Genomic DNA, 16,692 nt, shown 5'->3' with positions numbered 1-16,692 from the left:
CTTGCTTCTCTTGTGTGTTTAAAACACACATGCAGTTAAGCACAGTGCAATTTTTCTTCAATGGTGATAGTTGGATGATGCTCCATTTTACCGTTTTGCTTTTTTTTTTAACCGCAGTTCCCATTGACATACTCTTGCATTCAGGGCTTTATTAACTATTATGGGCGTACACACGATCGCACATCCCGACAACAAAATCCATGTTTTTTTTCCGACGGATGTTGTCTCAAACTTGTCTTGCATACACGCGGTCACGTAAATCTTGTCGGAAATTCCGAAAGTCAAGAACGCGGTGACGTACAACACGTACGACGAGCCAAGAAAAATAAAGTTCAGTAGCCAGTGCGGCTCTTCTGCTTGATTCCGAGCATCCGTGGAACTTTGTGCGTCCGAATTGAGTGCACACGATCGGAATTTACGACAACGGATTTTGTTGTCGGAAAATTTGAAATCAAGATCTCAAGTTTGGCGGAAATTCCGACGGAAAATGTCCGATGGAGCTTACACACGGTCGAAATTTCCGACAACAAGCTCCCATCGAACATTTCCCGTCAGAAAATCAGATTGTGTGTACGCGGCATAAGGAAAATAAAGCATGTGCCAAAGGAAGGCGACGACATAGAGTTTTTCCCCTAGCTAGCATGCCCATAAAGCAGGGGTCTCCAAACTTTCTTTTTTTTTTTTTTTACTTTTTTTTAATTTACCTTTTTCGAGAAAAGGGACAGAGAAAAAAACATATACAATGACAAAATATAGTAGAAAGAATCATCCAAAAAAGGAGTAAAGTAATACATGAACCATTATCATAATACAAATCATATGGCAGTGTTCCAAGAAATATCCATCAAGGGGACCAACAACATTCCAATAAGGTAATTAAGCATAGTAAAGACATCAACCTTACAAACTTTCTAAACAAAGGGCCAGTTTGGTGTCTTTCAGACTTTGGGGGGGTCCAGACTGTGGACATTGGGAGTAGAAAATGCCCCAGCATCAGCGGGAGGAGGAATAGTACCCCATCATTGTTTGTCAGTGGGAGGAATAGTGCCCCATCATTTATACCAGTGGAAGGAATAGTGCCCCATTGTTGGTGCCAGTGAAAAGAATAATGCCTCATCGCTGGTGTCAGTGGGAGGAATAGTGTCCCATCGTTGGTACCAATGAGAGGAATTATACCACATTGTTGACGTCAGTGGGAGGCAGGGGCTGACTGACAACTCATTGGGCCCCCGGGCAATAGGAGATTATGGGGCCCCCAGGTAGTCAGAGATTGTGGGGCCACATGGTATACAATCACACAGTATACACATACATGTGCACACAGTATACACATACATGTACACACAGTATACACAGACATGTTTCTATTGGCTGAGAAGGTACTGGAGAGGTGGGGCAGCTATAATCTCTGGATTTTTAGACCAAAAGGATGTCGATAAGGGACATTTCAGAGACAGATGTAAAAAAAAACACAGATTTTTTACATCCTGTCCCTGGTTTTACTGAGGCTGGCAACCCTGATGGGGCCCCCTAGTGGCCCGGGGCCCTCGGGCAGTGCCCGAGTGGCCAAATGGTCAGTCCACCCCTGGTGGGAGGAATAGTGCCCCATTGTTGGCACCAATGAGAGGAATTATACCACATTGTTGACATCAGTGGGAGGAATAATGCCCCACTATTATGTCAGTGGAAAGAATGGTACCTCATCATTGGTGTTAGTGGGATGAATAGTGCCCTGAGCTAACTGATCCCACCGTCCCCCTCCACAGATGTATACTAAAGCTGGTCATACAGTGGTAGTTTTCCAGAGGAAAGTTTGTACAAACATTTATATGAAAATTCAGATCACTACATTCGATGTATACACCGCACCAGGCAATCATCCCATGATTATACCTCCCCTGCTAATGAAAGCACAGGTGCTGGCTCTGCAAGCAACATCAAAGAACAAGAGAAGGCTGGACGGCAGCACTCTGATGCAACACCTTTATTAAGAGAAGGCTGGACGGCCGCACTCTGTTGCAACACCTTTATTAAGAGAAGGCTGGATGGCCGCACTCTGATGTAACACCTTTATTAAAGTCCAATAAAATCCATACAGTCACAGAGGTAGGGAACAAGATAGCTAACGTTATAAATGTGGAGGAATGAGATTATAACGGTGCTAATAACAAATGATTCATAGCAAGTTGAGTAGAAATTTAATTTCTTTTTTAGTACAAAAAGGTAAAGAAGAGGGTAAACAAGGGAAATTGGAAATATTAAAATCAATGTAGAGCATATATATAATAGATATATATTGGGTTGCTGATAACCCTCAAAGGAAAGAAAGGTGGGAAAGAACCTTTCTTTACTTTGTGGGTTATGCCTGTGCGTTGTTTCTGTCTTAAAATAGCATCCCAGGGCACAACTACAGAAGGTGTAAACGCACACAGTGCTCAATGATATACTGCTTTAACAAATGCTACAGGGGTATGTTTTCATGCAAGTGTGTGAAAGGGACATTAAAGTAACTTAGGATGAGAGTAATAGGTGGCCTCTCCTAATATGCCGGTTGCCCAGCTGGCATGTCCCTCCATAGGGTTCAGTCATTTGTTTGGGTCTCTGGCCTGGTAAACAATTAGGCAAATGAGGAGCTCAAAAAATGGAAAAAGCTTTTGCTGTTCTTTCTGTTCAACAAACTTAGAAAGCTCAGTAAAACCAGTGTCATGAGTGTAATCTATTTGTGTAATATTAAAATTGAATATATGTGATAAAAAAAGAATTTAAACTAAAACAAATGATGTATTGGGGTTATTTACTAAAGGCAAATCCACTTTGCACTACAAGTGCAAAGTGCACTTGAAATTGCACTTGGAAGTGCACTTGGAAGTAAAGTTGCTGTAGGGGGATCTGAGGGGGACAGGCAAGGAAGATAAAAACAGCATTTTAGCTTGCACATGATTGGATGATAAAATCAGCAGAGCTTCCCCTCATTTCAGATTTACCCATCTGATTTACAGCGACTGCACTTCCAAGTGCACTTTCAGTGCAATTTCAAGTGCACTTTGCACTTGTAGTGCAAAGTGCATTTGCCTTTCGTAAATAACCCACCCGGAAGTTTAAAATAGGATCTTGGGCTCTTTGTTCTGATTAAACCATAGTATAAAAACAACCTGCATAATTACACACAGAGCTTTTTCTTTAATTACACATTGTAATTTTATGCGCTTTTAATTGGTTCCAGTTGCTTAAAATGGTCATCAGATAAGAACAGGGTGTCCCACCTAAAATGAACGTTATCCTGTTACAGAAAAGTCCTCAGTATATTTTTGACCTTCTTCTGTGTTGTGAATTTCATGATGTCAGACTGTCTAAGGTTAGCCAAGTGGGATTCAGCTTTTTCCACTGCGTGTAGGGAAGTTTGGGAGGATTCCTAAGAAAGGAAATGTGGGAGAGATGCATAGGATACCCTAGCTGACCTCCCGTGCAAAATGCAGGGTGCCTGGCTGTCATGATGTTTCCATGGCTTTGTTTACTTTGTGAGCAAGGCCTGTTTCACTCGGACTTCAGCTTGTATAAGAGCAGTGTGAACAGCAAGCTTCGAAAAAGATATTTGCAGAGCTTTCAGCAAGCTTTGTTGAAGCTTTTAATGGCGTTGTAAAGGTTAAAATTTTTATTTATATAAAAATAATAAACATGTTATACTTACCTGCTCTGTGCAATCGTTTTGCACAGAGCAGCCCTGATCCTCCTCTCATGGGGTGCCCTGCCGGCTCTCCTGGCTCCTCCCCTTCATCAGGTACCCACACGGAGAGCCGTTTTTCATTGGGGCACCTGTGTGAGCACACCCCCAACTACTACTGCATCTATTGACACAGACAGCGGGACTAGGCCCCGCCCCCCGCTCCCGTGTTACTGGATTTGATTGACAGCAGCTGGAGCCACTGGGCTCATGCTCATCGCTGGAACAGATGGGCTCAGGTAAGAAAAAGGGGGGGCTCTGGGGACAGCTGCAGCAAAGAAGGTTTTTCACCTTAAAGCGAAGTTCCACCCAAAAATGTAACTTCCGCTTTAAGGGAAGGTGACCCCCTGACATTCTACATTTGGCATGTCATTTTTTTTGGGGGGGGGAGCGGATACCCTCTTTTTAGAGGATTCCAGCTCCCACTTCCTCCCGGGGCACTGAGGCGCCGGAAGGAAGCTCACCTCTCCCCCCTCCCTCTCGGCAATCATCTGGGACACGTCACAGGTCCCAGATGATTACCCGGCCAGTCACAGAGCGCAGAATGGCTCGCGCATGCGCAGTAAGAGCCACAGCTGGACGCTCACAGTGACAATGCCGGCGTCGCAGAGCGGAGGGGGAAAAGAGCAGGGCTCCGTACGCCCGCATCACTGGACCCCGGGACAGGTAAGTGTCCGATTATTAAAAGTCAGCAGCTGCAGTATTTGTAGCTGCTGACTTTTATTTATCCGTTTTAATGCATAGAATGCATTAAAGTGAAAAACCATGAGACTTTACAATCCCTTTAAAGTACCATTCAGCTCCAGTTTGTATATGTTGAACACAGATCCTAATGGGAGTGTTGATTGCCACTTTAAACAAGCTTCTAGCAGGCTTTAGAATTTCTTGAAGCTCGTTGAAAGCCTGATGAAGCCTGCTAGCAGCTTGCTTGACCCCCAGGCCTTTTCTGTCATTATTTTGTTTACATGTAACGATCAGTATTTTGTGCTAGAAAATTTCTTAGAACCCCCAAACTTTAAATATATTTTTAAAGCAGAGGCCCTAGATTATAGGCTGGTGGGTGTTACAATTTTTTTTATGTCACACGGCATTTGCACAACGTTTTTTCAAACGCAATTTTTTAAATCTGAATGCAAAAAAACACCATACATAACCCAATTTGTTTTGTAAAATATAAAAGATGATGTTACGCTAAGTGAATAAATATCATACATGTCAGGCTTAAAAATTGCGCACACCCGTGCAAAGGCGGTGAACAATGTAAATTTTACTATCCATGATGATTTAAAAGCCTTTACTGGTTACCACTTTAGATTTACAGAGGAGGTCTGGTGCTAGAAATACTGCCCATGATCTGACATTCGTGATGATACCCCACATGTGTGGGACGATTACTGTTTGCGTGTGTGTGGGACCAAAGTGCAAACCTTGTTTTATTTGTACACTGTTGCTTTAAATTGCTTTTTTTTTTTTTTTTTTTCTATCACTCAATGTAAACATCCCTTGTCACAGCAAAAGGCAGTGACAGGTACCCTTTATGGCGAGATCTGGGATCTATTAGACCCCTTATCCCTCCTCTGTCCTTAAAAACATTTGATCACACCAAGATCAATGTGATCAAATGCTTTTCATTTTTAAAAATTACGCCATTTACATCCAGGTAAACCGGAAGTGATGTCAGGTCATTGCTTCTGGGTTACTATATCATAGAGCTGCACGATTCTGGGAAAAATGAGAATCACAATTTTTTTGCTTAGAATAAAGATCACAATTCTGTCACGATTCTTGCGGCGTAACATCATCTTTCACATTATTCCAAAAAATTTGGCTAACTTTACAGTGTATTTTTTTCCTAAAAAAAATTGCATTTGAAAGACTGTTGCACAAATACAGTGTGACATAAAATATTGCAACAACCACCATTTTATTCTTTAGGGTCTCTGCTAAAATATATATATATAATGTTTGGGGGTTCTAAGATTTTCTAGCAAAAAATACTGATTTTAACTTAAACCAACAAGTTTCAGAAAAAGGTTTAGTCTTTAAGTGGTTAAACTTCTCTCATTTACAGACCAAAGTTCATTCCTCTGATCTAAAGAACAAAATGTTACAATGTTGATAGTTAGCTCAGTGGCTGAGGAATGTTGTAAAACTTGGCAGACTGCCTATTTTTTTTTTTTTGACAGCTGTCGGCTTGAGCAGAGAGCTCTGCATAGAATCGGGAAAATGCTTTGTTAAGATCGCGAGGGGGAAAGAATTGTGATCTTGATTCTTAACGATTAATTGTGCAGCTCTACTATATCATAGAGCTGAACAAAGCCGACCGAGTCGTCTTTGTTTGGTTCTATGATCAGTGTGCTGGTTAATCGGGTGTCCCGGTGGAATGGGAAAACCTGATGAAGCTGTGGAAGGCAGCGGGGGGGGGGGGGGGGGGGCAGCTAGTTAGATGCTAGGATTGCTTTTACAAGAGAGCCGACCGTCAACACTAAAAAATGGTGTCGGGATGATGCCTGCTCATCCTGGTATAACCACTTGAAATCCAGCAATGTATGAGTACGACGCTGGTCGGTAAGTGATTAACGTGGCAATCAGCACTACCATTAGGATCTGTGTTCAACATTTACAAAAAGGAGCTGAATGGTACTTTAAGGGCTAGTTTACACTTGTTTCAAAACATCAAAGCTCATGTCATTAAATAAAATGGTTAGCCAGCTTACAGTCCTGTTTACACCTTACTTTTGCTTGGTGCTTTGATGAGGCTTTGATGAGCCTTTGGTGGGGCTTCGATGAGGCTTCGAAGAGACTTCTGTGGAGCTTCAGTGGGGCTTCGATGAGACTTTGGTGGGGCTTTGGTGAGGCCTCGTGGGGCTTCGAAGAGGCTTCGGTCGAGCTTCAATGGGTCTTCGATGAGCCTTTGGTGGGGCTTTGGTGGGACTTCAATGAGGCTTTGGTGGAGCTTCAATGGGGCTTCAATGAGCCTTTGGTGGGGCTTCGGTGAGGCTTCAGTGGGGCTTCGATGAGGCTTCAGTGGGGCCTCAGTGGGGCTTCAAGCAGCTTTGCCATAGCTTTCTATGGAGGCTTTGAAGATGCTTTGAAGCACCACTAAAGCTACATGGAGTATCATTTTTGAAGCAAATCCAAAGCAAAAGCAAGGTGTAAACAGGACTGTAAGCTAACCATTTTATTTAGTGACAGGAGCTTTGACTGGCGTTCAGAGAGCTTTAACAAAGTGTGTCCAAAGCCTTGTTTTAAAGCAAGTGTGAACTAGCCGTTTGTGTGTTGAACCCGAAGCAAGTGTAAATGAGCCCTATGAACTTTAACAAAGCTTGCTGAAAGCTCTGCAAATTATTTGTCAAAGTTTGCTGGAAGAAGTATGCAGGTCAGGAGTTCTGACTTCCCTGGCTGCATGATTGTTCCAGGGCTTTGACGGTCTACTTGCACCTCTCCTTTAGATTTAGTACAATGTTTTATAATATAATAATCTATTGTATAGCAGTAGAGTAGTCTTGCCTATATTTGTATTGCATGCGACTGTCCCAGCGTTTGTCATCAGCTGATGAGCCTGCGTCCTTGTCCATAACCTTTCCCTCGTCTCCTCTGCCCGGTCTCACTATAACACGGCTCAATGTTCCATCTTGTCCCCCCCACCTTCCTTTTCCGCCACACTCCTAAGAACAAATGTGTCTGATCCCAAGGATGTTCTTAAAAGAGAAATTCGCAGAATTAGGCAGTTAAACATTACGGCACAACAGGGGATGCAGCTAAGCCACGTTATTTACACCATCTTTCAGCAAATCTTACAAGCTGACATTTCGCGAGGTCCGCAGGGTTCTGTGTGTAAATAATGCAGTCCTCCCCGCTGCCCCGCCGTATTACAATATGGTTATAAAAGACGCGTGGCTGTCTTCCAACTTCCGTTGGTGGGAATGGTGACCAGGGGCTCGGTGCACTTCCTCAAGCGGTAGATCAGCTGGATGGTGAATTGCTGTTGTTTAATATTGCATTAGAAAAGTATTGTCAGTGCTACCTAATGACACTTGCTTCTTCCTTCTGCCCTTCAGAAGCTGTCATGCAGCGTGCAGGCGAGTGTGCATAGCCATCCACCCCGGAGGTGGCTGCATGTATGTTATCCCGCTTCTTTATCTTTGCTTTGTCTTATTTGCTGATTATTGCATATTTTATGTGGACCTGTCACTTACAAAAATACTGCAGAAGAAGAGGAGCAAGAAAAGGCAAAGTCTGCATATCCAATGAAGTCATCTGTAATTCAATTCACATTTTCATCAGTTGAAAGCAACATTTTCAAATCTCAATTTGACCTGTTAAAGCTAACGTCCAGGCAGATATTTATTAATACATCATTTAATATGTTTTTTATTAAATGCAGGCAGTCTAAATACCTGAATCTGCAGTCCCCTATACTATACAAAGAGGAACCAATCAGTTGTGGTTAAAGTGGAATTTCAACTTAAAGTGGTAGTATAATCTCTGTTCTACCTAAAAAGCAAGCCTATAGTAAGGTTTACACAGTTTAGGACCGGACTAGGCAACCTTGGCCCTCCAGCTGTGGTGAAACTACAAATCCCATCATGCCTCTGCCTCTAGGAGTCCTGCCTGTGATTGTCAGGGTCTTGCAATGTCTCATGGGACTTGTAGTTTCAAAACAGCTGGAGGGCTGAGGTTGCCTACTCCTGGTTTGAGAGATAGTCGGAGTGCAGGCAGCTGGTGACGTTACCGACACATGCGCTCTGAAGGCCTGGCATACAGGTCAGTGCCGTAATTGGTGGCTCAAACCCATAAAGAAGACTGAGTGAAGATGGAAGCCCTCTCAGCAGTGACAGTGCGGCGCTGGAGGGCTTCGTTCTAAGGTAAGTCTCTCATAACGTGCTAGTATGCGATGCATACTAGCACATTATGACATTGCCTTGCAGGGGATTTTTTTTTTAATCTAATGTGGTTTACCACCACTTTAAGGGTTCTTTTACAAGGGTGGACACTGGCAGTGGATCCGCCTGCTCACCGGGGGATCTGCCTGCTGATCCGCTGCTGAGCAGGAGGATGACAGGTCCATGTCCACCCTGCTCAGCCTGCTTTCCTCTATGGGAGTTTGGATGTAAATAGACCGGTTGTCTGTTTATATCCGACTGTCCTCTGGCCTGCCAGATGTATAGGGAACGGATTCCCCATCTGTCTGTTTTTAGCGGACGGGATCGGATGTCGGCGGACATAGTCCATGTACATCCACTGCTTCATAGAGGGAAATGGATGGCCTCAAAAACTGACAGGCGAACCCGATTTGTCCGCCAATGGAGAAAGGTGCCTAACACTGGCTACTCTTAAAACTGTCCCCCCGCTCCTCCTAACACCTATATTGCCTAACCTGTGTAAGAAAGATTTATATACAGTGCCTTGAAAAAGTATTCATACCCCTTGAAATTTTCCACATTTTGTCATGTTACAACCAATAACGTAAATGTATTTTATTGGGATTTTCTGTGATAGACCAACACACAGTGGCACATAATTGTGAAGTGGAAGGAAAATGATAGTTGGTTTTCCACATTTTTTAAAAATAAATCTGTGAAAAGTGTGGCGTCCATTTGTATTCAGCACCTTTACTCTGATACCCCTAACGATAATCTAGTGGAACCAATTGCCTTCAGAAGTCACCTAATTAGTAAATAGAGTCCACCTGTGTGTAATTTAATCTCAGTATAAATACAGCTGTTCTGTGAAGCCCTCAGAGGTTTGTTAGAGAACCTTAGTGAACAAACAGCATCATGAAGGCCAAGGAACACACCAGACAAGTCAGGGATAAAGTTGTGGAGAAGTTTAAAGCAGGGTTAGGTTATAAAAAATATCCCAAGCTTTGAACATCTCACGGAGCACTGTTCAATCCATCATCCAAAAATGAGTATGGCACAACTGCAAACCTACCATAAAGACATGGCCATCCACCTAAATTGACAGGCCAGGCAAGGAGAGCATTCATCAGAGAAGCAGCCAAGAGGCCCATGGTAACTCTGGAGGAGTTGCAGAGATCCACAGCTCAGGTGGGAGAATCTGTCCACAGGACAACTATTAGTTGTGCTCTCCACAAATCTGGCCTTTATGGAAGAGTGGCAAGAAAAAAAACATTGTTGAAAGAAAGCCATAAGAAGTCCTGTTTTGCAGTTTGCTAGAAGCCATGAGGGGGTCACAGCAAACATGGTCTGAGTTGATGGGATAATGGATGAAGCCAAATACTTAGAAAAAAACCTGTTAGAGTCTACAAAAGACTTGAGACTGGGGCGGAGGTTCACCTTCCAACAGGACAACGACCCTAAACATACAGCCAGAGCTACAATGGAATGGTTTAGATCAAAGCATATTCATGTGTTAGAATGGCCCAGTCAAAGTCCAGACCTAAATCCAATTGACAATCTGTGGCAAGACTTAAAAATTGCTTTTCACAGACGCTCTCCATCCAATCTGACAGAGCTTTAGCTATTTTGCAAAGAAGAATGGGCAAAAATGTCACTCTCTGGTAGAGACATCCCCAAAAAGACTTGCAGCTGTAATTGCAGCAAAAGTTGGTTCTACAAAGTATTGACTCAGGGGGGCTGAATACAAATGTACACCACACTTTTCACATATTTATTTGTAAAAAATGTTGAAAACCATTTATCATTTTCCTTCCACTTCACAATTATGTGCCACTTTGTGTTGGTCTTTCACATAAAATCCCAATAAAATACATTTATGTTTTTGGTTATAACATGACAAAATGTGGAAAATTTCAAGGGGTGTGAATACTTTTTCAAGGCACTGTACTTACCTATATTCAGGCCGCTCAGGTCTGGTAACATGATCCTGCTCCCCCATGTCATCCAGTGCTGCTGCAGTGGAGAGGAAGGAGCGCCGATACAGGATGGGCCCTTGAAGCCTATAGGTGAAGTCACCAGTCCAGACTTTACCAGCTGTTGTTGGACCGCTCTCTAACCTTCTCTGTAGCTGTCACTGGCTGACAAGGTGGGGATAACATGACCAGACCGGAACAGCCTGAAAATAGGTACGTTTACAGATCTTTCTTACACAGGTTAGTAAGCATAGACATTAGGAGGGAGGAGGGGGCAGTTTAAAGAGTAGTTAGAGTTATCTCAGAATTCCACTTTAATATTCAGCTGGATTTCTAACTTTGTTGAGCCAGTCTTCCAATGCACACACTGCATAGCCAGATGTGACACCATACATTTTCTATTTCCGCTCTACAATTACCTGTGTAAACCTGGAAGCTGATTGGTTTCTATGTGGAGCTGCTCCAGATTTTGAACCCCAGTTTTAGTAAATCAACCCCATAGTATGTCTCTTCTGCATTAAAAGCCCTTACGTGCCTGTTTGCCATTTTTTTTGTTAGAGATCCACTTGATCACCTAAGCTTTAACCTTCCATATCGATGCCCACCATGGTTTTCAGTTGTCCAACAAGCTCATATAAGTTTGATGGTTAGTTGTCCACCAAACTTTTGGCCATCTAGTGAAGATCAGGAGAAATTCTTACTTGCTTTGGGTTATGGACTCAAATTATTGAAGTAAGAGGATGAGGAGGATAAACTTTTCTGGACACTTGGGACCCAGCCAGTGGTGGCAGTCATCTGCAATTGAGTGCTTTGATGGGTGTTAGGCCTTGAGACAAGGAGTGGTAACGTGGACAACATTTCTATCTATTTTCATCTAAAAGTAGCCTGGACTGTGGCACTTCCACTTTCATCTGTATATGAGCCTTCACCCTGATAAAAAAAAAACAAAAACAGACTTCCATTACCTGCCTTATCTGCAGCAAGTGACAGCTCCACATTGATCTACTAAATCTTCATGTTTAAATGTTTCTGTGCATGCTTTTGTATATGTGTTATCTTTTATTTTAGAATGCAAATACTAATAATAGAGATACATTATTATTTATTTCCAATAATGAAACATTGTCATTCTGTCATTTTTGTCTATGAGGAACTGAAAGTTTGTCTGTTATACTTTGCTGTTTCCTATAAGTACCCAGGGGACTGGGAAAATTCTCCTGCAATGTTTCTGTCATATCAGTCTTTTTTTGTTTTTACATAGCATAGGCTTGTAGTGAACACTAAGAAAAGTTCATTACCAAGTTCTTAGATTTCCTTTGGATGAAACTTTGAGTTTCATTCTGAAGCAAGTTGTACAGTGTCCTTTTTTTTAAAACCGCCTTTCTCAACCTTTTTACCCCAAAGAAACCCTTAAAATTATTTTCAGGTTTTCAGGTCTTGGAAATCCCTGCTAAAAGTCCCTAATAATATATCTGTTAAAAAAAAAAAATACATTGATAAATATATCAAAAAGAATAAATAATGTGAAATACCTAGAGGATTTGACACCCAGATGATCTGCAGTGAAATTTTCAAAATAAAAACATTGGTAGTAAGTGGAGAAAAACCCCCTTTCGACTAGTGGTCAGCGAAGGGGCTCTTGACGTTGTGGTCAGCAGGAGAGGCGTTCCCTTACATGGTTGGTCATTAAAAATTACTTTCTACAATTACATTGTACTTCCATACAATTAAAGTCAGTGAGAGAGGTGCCCCCTTGCATCTACTGTCTGTGAGAGTTATGCCCCGTACAAACCGGATTTTCCGACAAATGGTGGATATGAGCTTGTTGGCGGAAAGTCCGACCATGTGTACGCTGCATCGAACATTTGTTGTCGGACTTTCCATCAACAAACGTTGGCTAGCAGGTTCTCAAATTTTCCGCCAACAAATTTTTGTTGTTGGACTTTCCGATTGTGCGTACACAGCTCCGTCGCACAAAAGTCCACGCATGCTCGAAATCAAGTACAAACCGGAAGCGTACTTGTACGAACCGGAATCAAGTACGAACCGGAAGCGTTCGGTCTTGTAAAACTAGCGTTCGCAATTCAAATCTCACGTACGTCTTGTACGTCACTACATTCGTAATTGTTGGCCAACATTTGTTTGACCGTGTGTATGCTAGGCAAGTTGGAGCCAACAACCTTCAAACAAAAATATACGGTTTTGTTCTTGGAAAGTCCGATCGTGTGTACGGGGCAGAAGACTGTTCCTTAAACTGGAGGTCAATTGAAAGAATGGACCATTTTATTGGTGATCACTGGAATGATTGCCACCCAGCTAAAAAGAAATCTCTGGTGCCAGGCCAATGAGACTTCAAGTTACGTTGGCCTGTTCAGATGGTAGGTCATTCAGCCACTTCTTCTAGAACCCCTGCCTGACGGAGCGTTGGGATTCTATGGAGCCCTAGTTGAGAATGACTGTTTTAAAGGATCACTACATGCAAGGTCTGCAAGGTCTGCAAGGTCTACATGCAAGGTCTGCTTACTATATAGCTCATGCCTCTAGATTAACAAATACTAAGTTAAAAAGAAATTAAAAATTGAAAGAAATAAATGTAAAAATTGCTTGATTGAAATGTGTCAATCCTATTAACAATACTTCAGTGCACAAAATGGAAAATTCTGCTGTGTAGAACTTAAAGTGACACACTTTAAAGAAAACTTGCCTTGAGACAAATCCATAGTCAGTTATTAATGAGAGGAGGGAACACTGACAACGACTAGGAGTTCCAAGAGCAGTGACATCAATCATAGGCTCCCATGTCCCAGCTGTTGTTGGTGCTCCCTCTTCTCCCCTGCAGTCATCGCTCCCTAAGGGATGGTTCACACCAGAACGCGGTGTGAGAAACCCATGTTCCATGCACGTTCATCACACCGCATTCAAAGCGCACTGCAACTGCAGTCTGCAGTGGGTGTCAGTGTTGAGGTAACGACACACGAAATGAAGGTCGCACACAGGGTGCATTTGCCTGCAACTGGATTGTACAGAAGTACCATGCGATCATGTTGCAGAGAGTTTCCAAAAGTAGTACATGCACTACTTTTGGTGCAGGGTAGTGTGATTTGAGCCAATTCAAAATGAATGGACTGAAATTGCACTGCACTGAACAGCATGTGAATTGCACCGGAACTCTTACGCCGCGTACACACGATCAGACTTTTCGACAGGAAATGTTGGATGTGAGCTTGTTGGCTGAAAGTCCAACCGTGTGTATGCTCCATCGAACATTTGTTGTCGGACTTTCCGCCAACGAATGTTGGCTAGCAGGTTCTCAAATTTTCCACGAACAAAACTTTGTTGGACTTTCCGATCGTGTGTACATGTGATCAGTCCGTCGCACAAAAGTTGACGCATGCTCGGAATCAAGTACGAGCCGGAAGCACTCGGTCTTGTAAAACTAGCATTCGTAATGGAGATATCACATGACTATTGAACTTCCTTTTTAGCGGCTCGTCGTACGTCTTGTACGTCACCACGTTCCCACATTCGTAATTGTTGGCCAACATTTGGGTGACCGTGTGTATGCAAGACAAGTTGGAGCCAACAACCTTTGAACAAAAATCCACGGTTTTGTTGGAGGGAAGTCTGATCGTGTGTATGGGGCATTAGTGTGTTCCTGTGCAATTCCTAGTGTGAACTGGCCCTGACACAGGGAAGTTGGAGCTGCGGTGCCCAGACTGGAGTAGACCTAAAATAGGTAAGTATATCTTTTCTACACAGGTTAGGCAGGATAGGTAGCAGGAGTGGGGAGGGAACATTTCTAAGCAATGTTAGTGTTAGGCTGGAATTTCACTTAAGGCACAAAAAAATGATTGGTTAACCTCTTCCCACTGGCCACACGCATATATGCTTTAACACTGAGAGGCCGGATATATGTGGCCCTATGTAAACACAAAACTGTACTGAGAGCATACACCCTTCGCTCTCCCAGCACAGTTACCAGCGGGGACCAGAAAGCTCCCGATTCATTCTTGGGTTTAGGAGTTTTCCAATCATGGGACCGCTGTGAGAGCCAATCACAGTGGTCACATGACCTGAATGCCTGCCTCTGCCTCCCGGCATCTAGAAGGGCCGAGAGGCGGCGGCAGGAAGGGATTCATTCCACAAATAACAAATGCAATCATTTAGAGGTAGGATGAAAAGTTTAGTGTTGCATTTTTGTTGCTTAACTAGTTGCACTGTACTGCGTCAAGTTGGCTCCCCTGCGCGAATCGGCGTCAAATAGGGTCAAAACTGTCCAATCTGTCCGCTGCAATGTCGCAGTCCCGCTAAAAATCGCAGATCACCGCTACTAGCAAAAAAATAAAATAATAAAAATGCCATAAATGTATCCCCTATTTTGTAGGGGATTGGATATTGTTATGGATATTTGTTATATTAAAAAGTAAAAAATATTGTTTTTTTTTTCAAAATTGTCGCTCTTTTTTGTTTTTTGTTTGTTTTTTTTGTTTTTTTTTTCATTTTTTTTTCTTTTATTTGAGAATACTTGTAAAATATTACAGAAATGTCATTAAGGACAAAAAAAAAAATAGAATTGAAAACATAGGCACACACACCACTATCAGAGATCGTCTGAGACATCACTTCATTAGCTGACCACAATGGAGCCAAGTGCAACAATGAAACCCCCCCCCCCCCCAATAGGTGTGTGACGTTTAGAGAGACACAATGGATGGGTGCAGCATGTCAGGCTCCAGTCACATGGGCGCCAACGTCTCTACAGCATGAACCAATCAGGGTTTACTTCCTCCTTCTAGGGGCAAAACTGGGGTGTAGAAAATGGAAGTCGAGACATTTAGCCATTAGTAGGTGTTCCCAGCTATCGGAAGGGTCCGGCCTTTTTGCAAGAAGGGGATTTTTCTGGCACCGGAATGAGACCCCAGAGTCAGAGAAAGACTAAGGAGACACTCGACAGAGCGGATCTTTTTTTGTTCTTAGTGCAAAAAATAAAAACCGCAGAGGTGATCAAATACCACCAAAAGAAAGCTCTATTTGTGGGAAAAAAAGGACGTCAATTTTGTTTGGGTACAACGTCGCACGACCGCGCAATTGTCAGTTAAAGCAACGCAGTGCCGTATCGCCTGGTCATGAAGGGGGCAAATCTTACGGTACTCAAGTGGTTAAATAGTACATTTTAGAGGTCTATATATCAGATCAAAAAGTGGGATAAATGACGAGGAAAGAGGGACAAGAGTTATTTGGTTTTGATCCAGGGATCATTCTTCCTTATGGGGAAACTTGGGAGCTAGGCAACCAGGAAGCTGGCTGGTACTTTTATTACATTTTTATTCAATTTACAGTATGGGGTTGGGTTGCAGGTTTCTGGCTGCTTGAAGTGCAAGCTATTCATAGTAATTTAGCTGTGCTTTGAGATGAACCTGTGCTTTGGCAATGCAAGGCAAAGCAACAGGTTCAGTTTAATTCCAGTGAAAGGATGTCCCTGTCAGGGAGGTTAGGGACCCTTCTAGACTAAGCTCCAACTTGGAGGTAAATTGGCAGGCAGCAAAGGGAAGGTATGTAAAATCAGTCGCAGGGGACAACATTAACGTAAAACTCTTCCTTTTCCTGCATGAGTTTATTTTAAGGGTTTTATTCATGGTTGAGCACACTGCTTACTAGTGTTCATCAAGGGAAAAGATGTTTATATTAATTGATCCTTACCCTATGCATGCAACAAGTCTGAGGAGTTCAATGTTGATGGCCTCAGGTGCAGAGTGTTGGACCATATCATCCATCAACAAAAGTAAAAGTTTGGATTTGGGGTGATACAGTTTCTTGGCTAACTATAGGGATGGTTGTGCAAGCTTTCAAAGCATTTCCGGCCTCTTCTTCAAGCAATAAACAAGATATCATTGTGCTTTCAAAACTTGCACTGCAATCTTTTTAGTTAGCAAATAAATAGGATCACCCTAACGGCCCGCACACGCGATAAGAAAGTAGTCTGAAAATTTCTGTATGGGCACAATTGGTCGATTTTCTGATCATTAGTATGGTGCTTTTGACAGTCCATTCTGACTGTTCGGACAACAGAAACCGTAGGTGCAAGCTAGAATTTTTTTCATTGTACATGAGCACAAAGTCCGATTTTTTGTTT

General features: G+C 42.7%; 1 protein-coding gene and 1 pseudogene across 18 annotated transcripts in view; one reads left to right on the top strand and one right to left on the bottom strand.

Moving 5' to 3' along the window:
- Positions 1–16,692, top strand: part of TCF4 (transcription factor 4) — a 595,219-nt gene that overhangs the window by 159,624 nt on the left and 418,903 nt on the right. For 13 of the 18 annotated variants that reach the window (XM_073620084.1, XM_073620022.1, XM_073620104.1 and 10 more), the window contains exon 4: positions 7,783–7,842. The exons of the other annotated variants lie outside the window; for them this stretch is intronic. In XM_073620084.1, coding sequence (XP_073476185.1) covers positions 7,783–7,842 — 60 coding nt within the window. The remainder of the gene's footprint in view (positions 1–7,782; positions 7,843–16,692) is intronic. 18 annotated transcript variants of the gene reach the window in all.
- On the bottom strand, positions 15,406–15,518 carry LOC141125050 (small nucleolar RNA SNORA35; annotated as a pseudogene).

Source organism: Aquarana catesbeiana, linkage group LG01, assembly GCF_042186555.1.
Source record: "Aquarana catesbeiana isolate 2022-GZ linkage group LG01, ASM4218655v1, whole genome shotgun sequence".
NCBI lineage: Eukaryota > Metazoa > Chordata > Amphibia > Anura > Ranidae > Aquarana > Aquarana catesbeiana.
The sequence above is the reverse complement of the archived record's forward strand: the minus strand, read 5'-3'. Positions and strand labels throughout refer to the sequence as shown.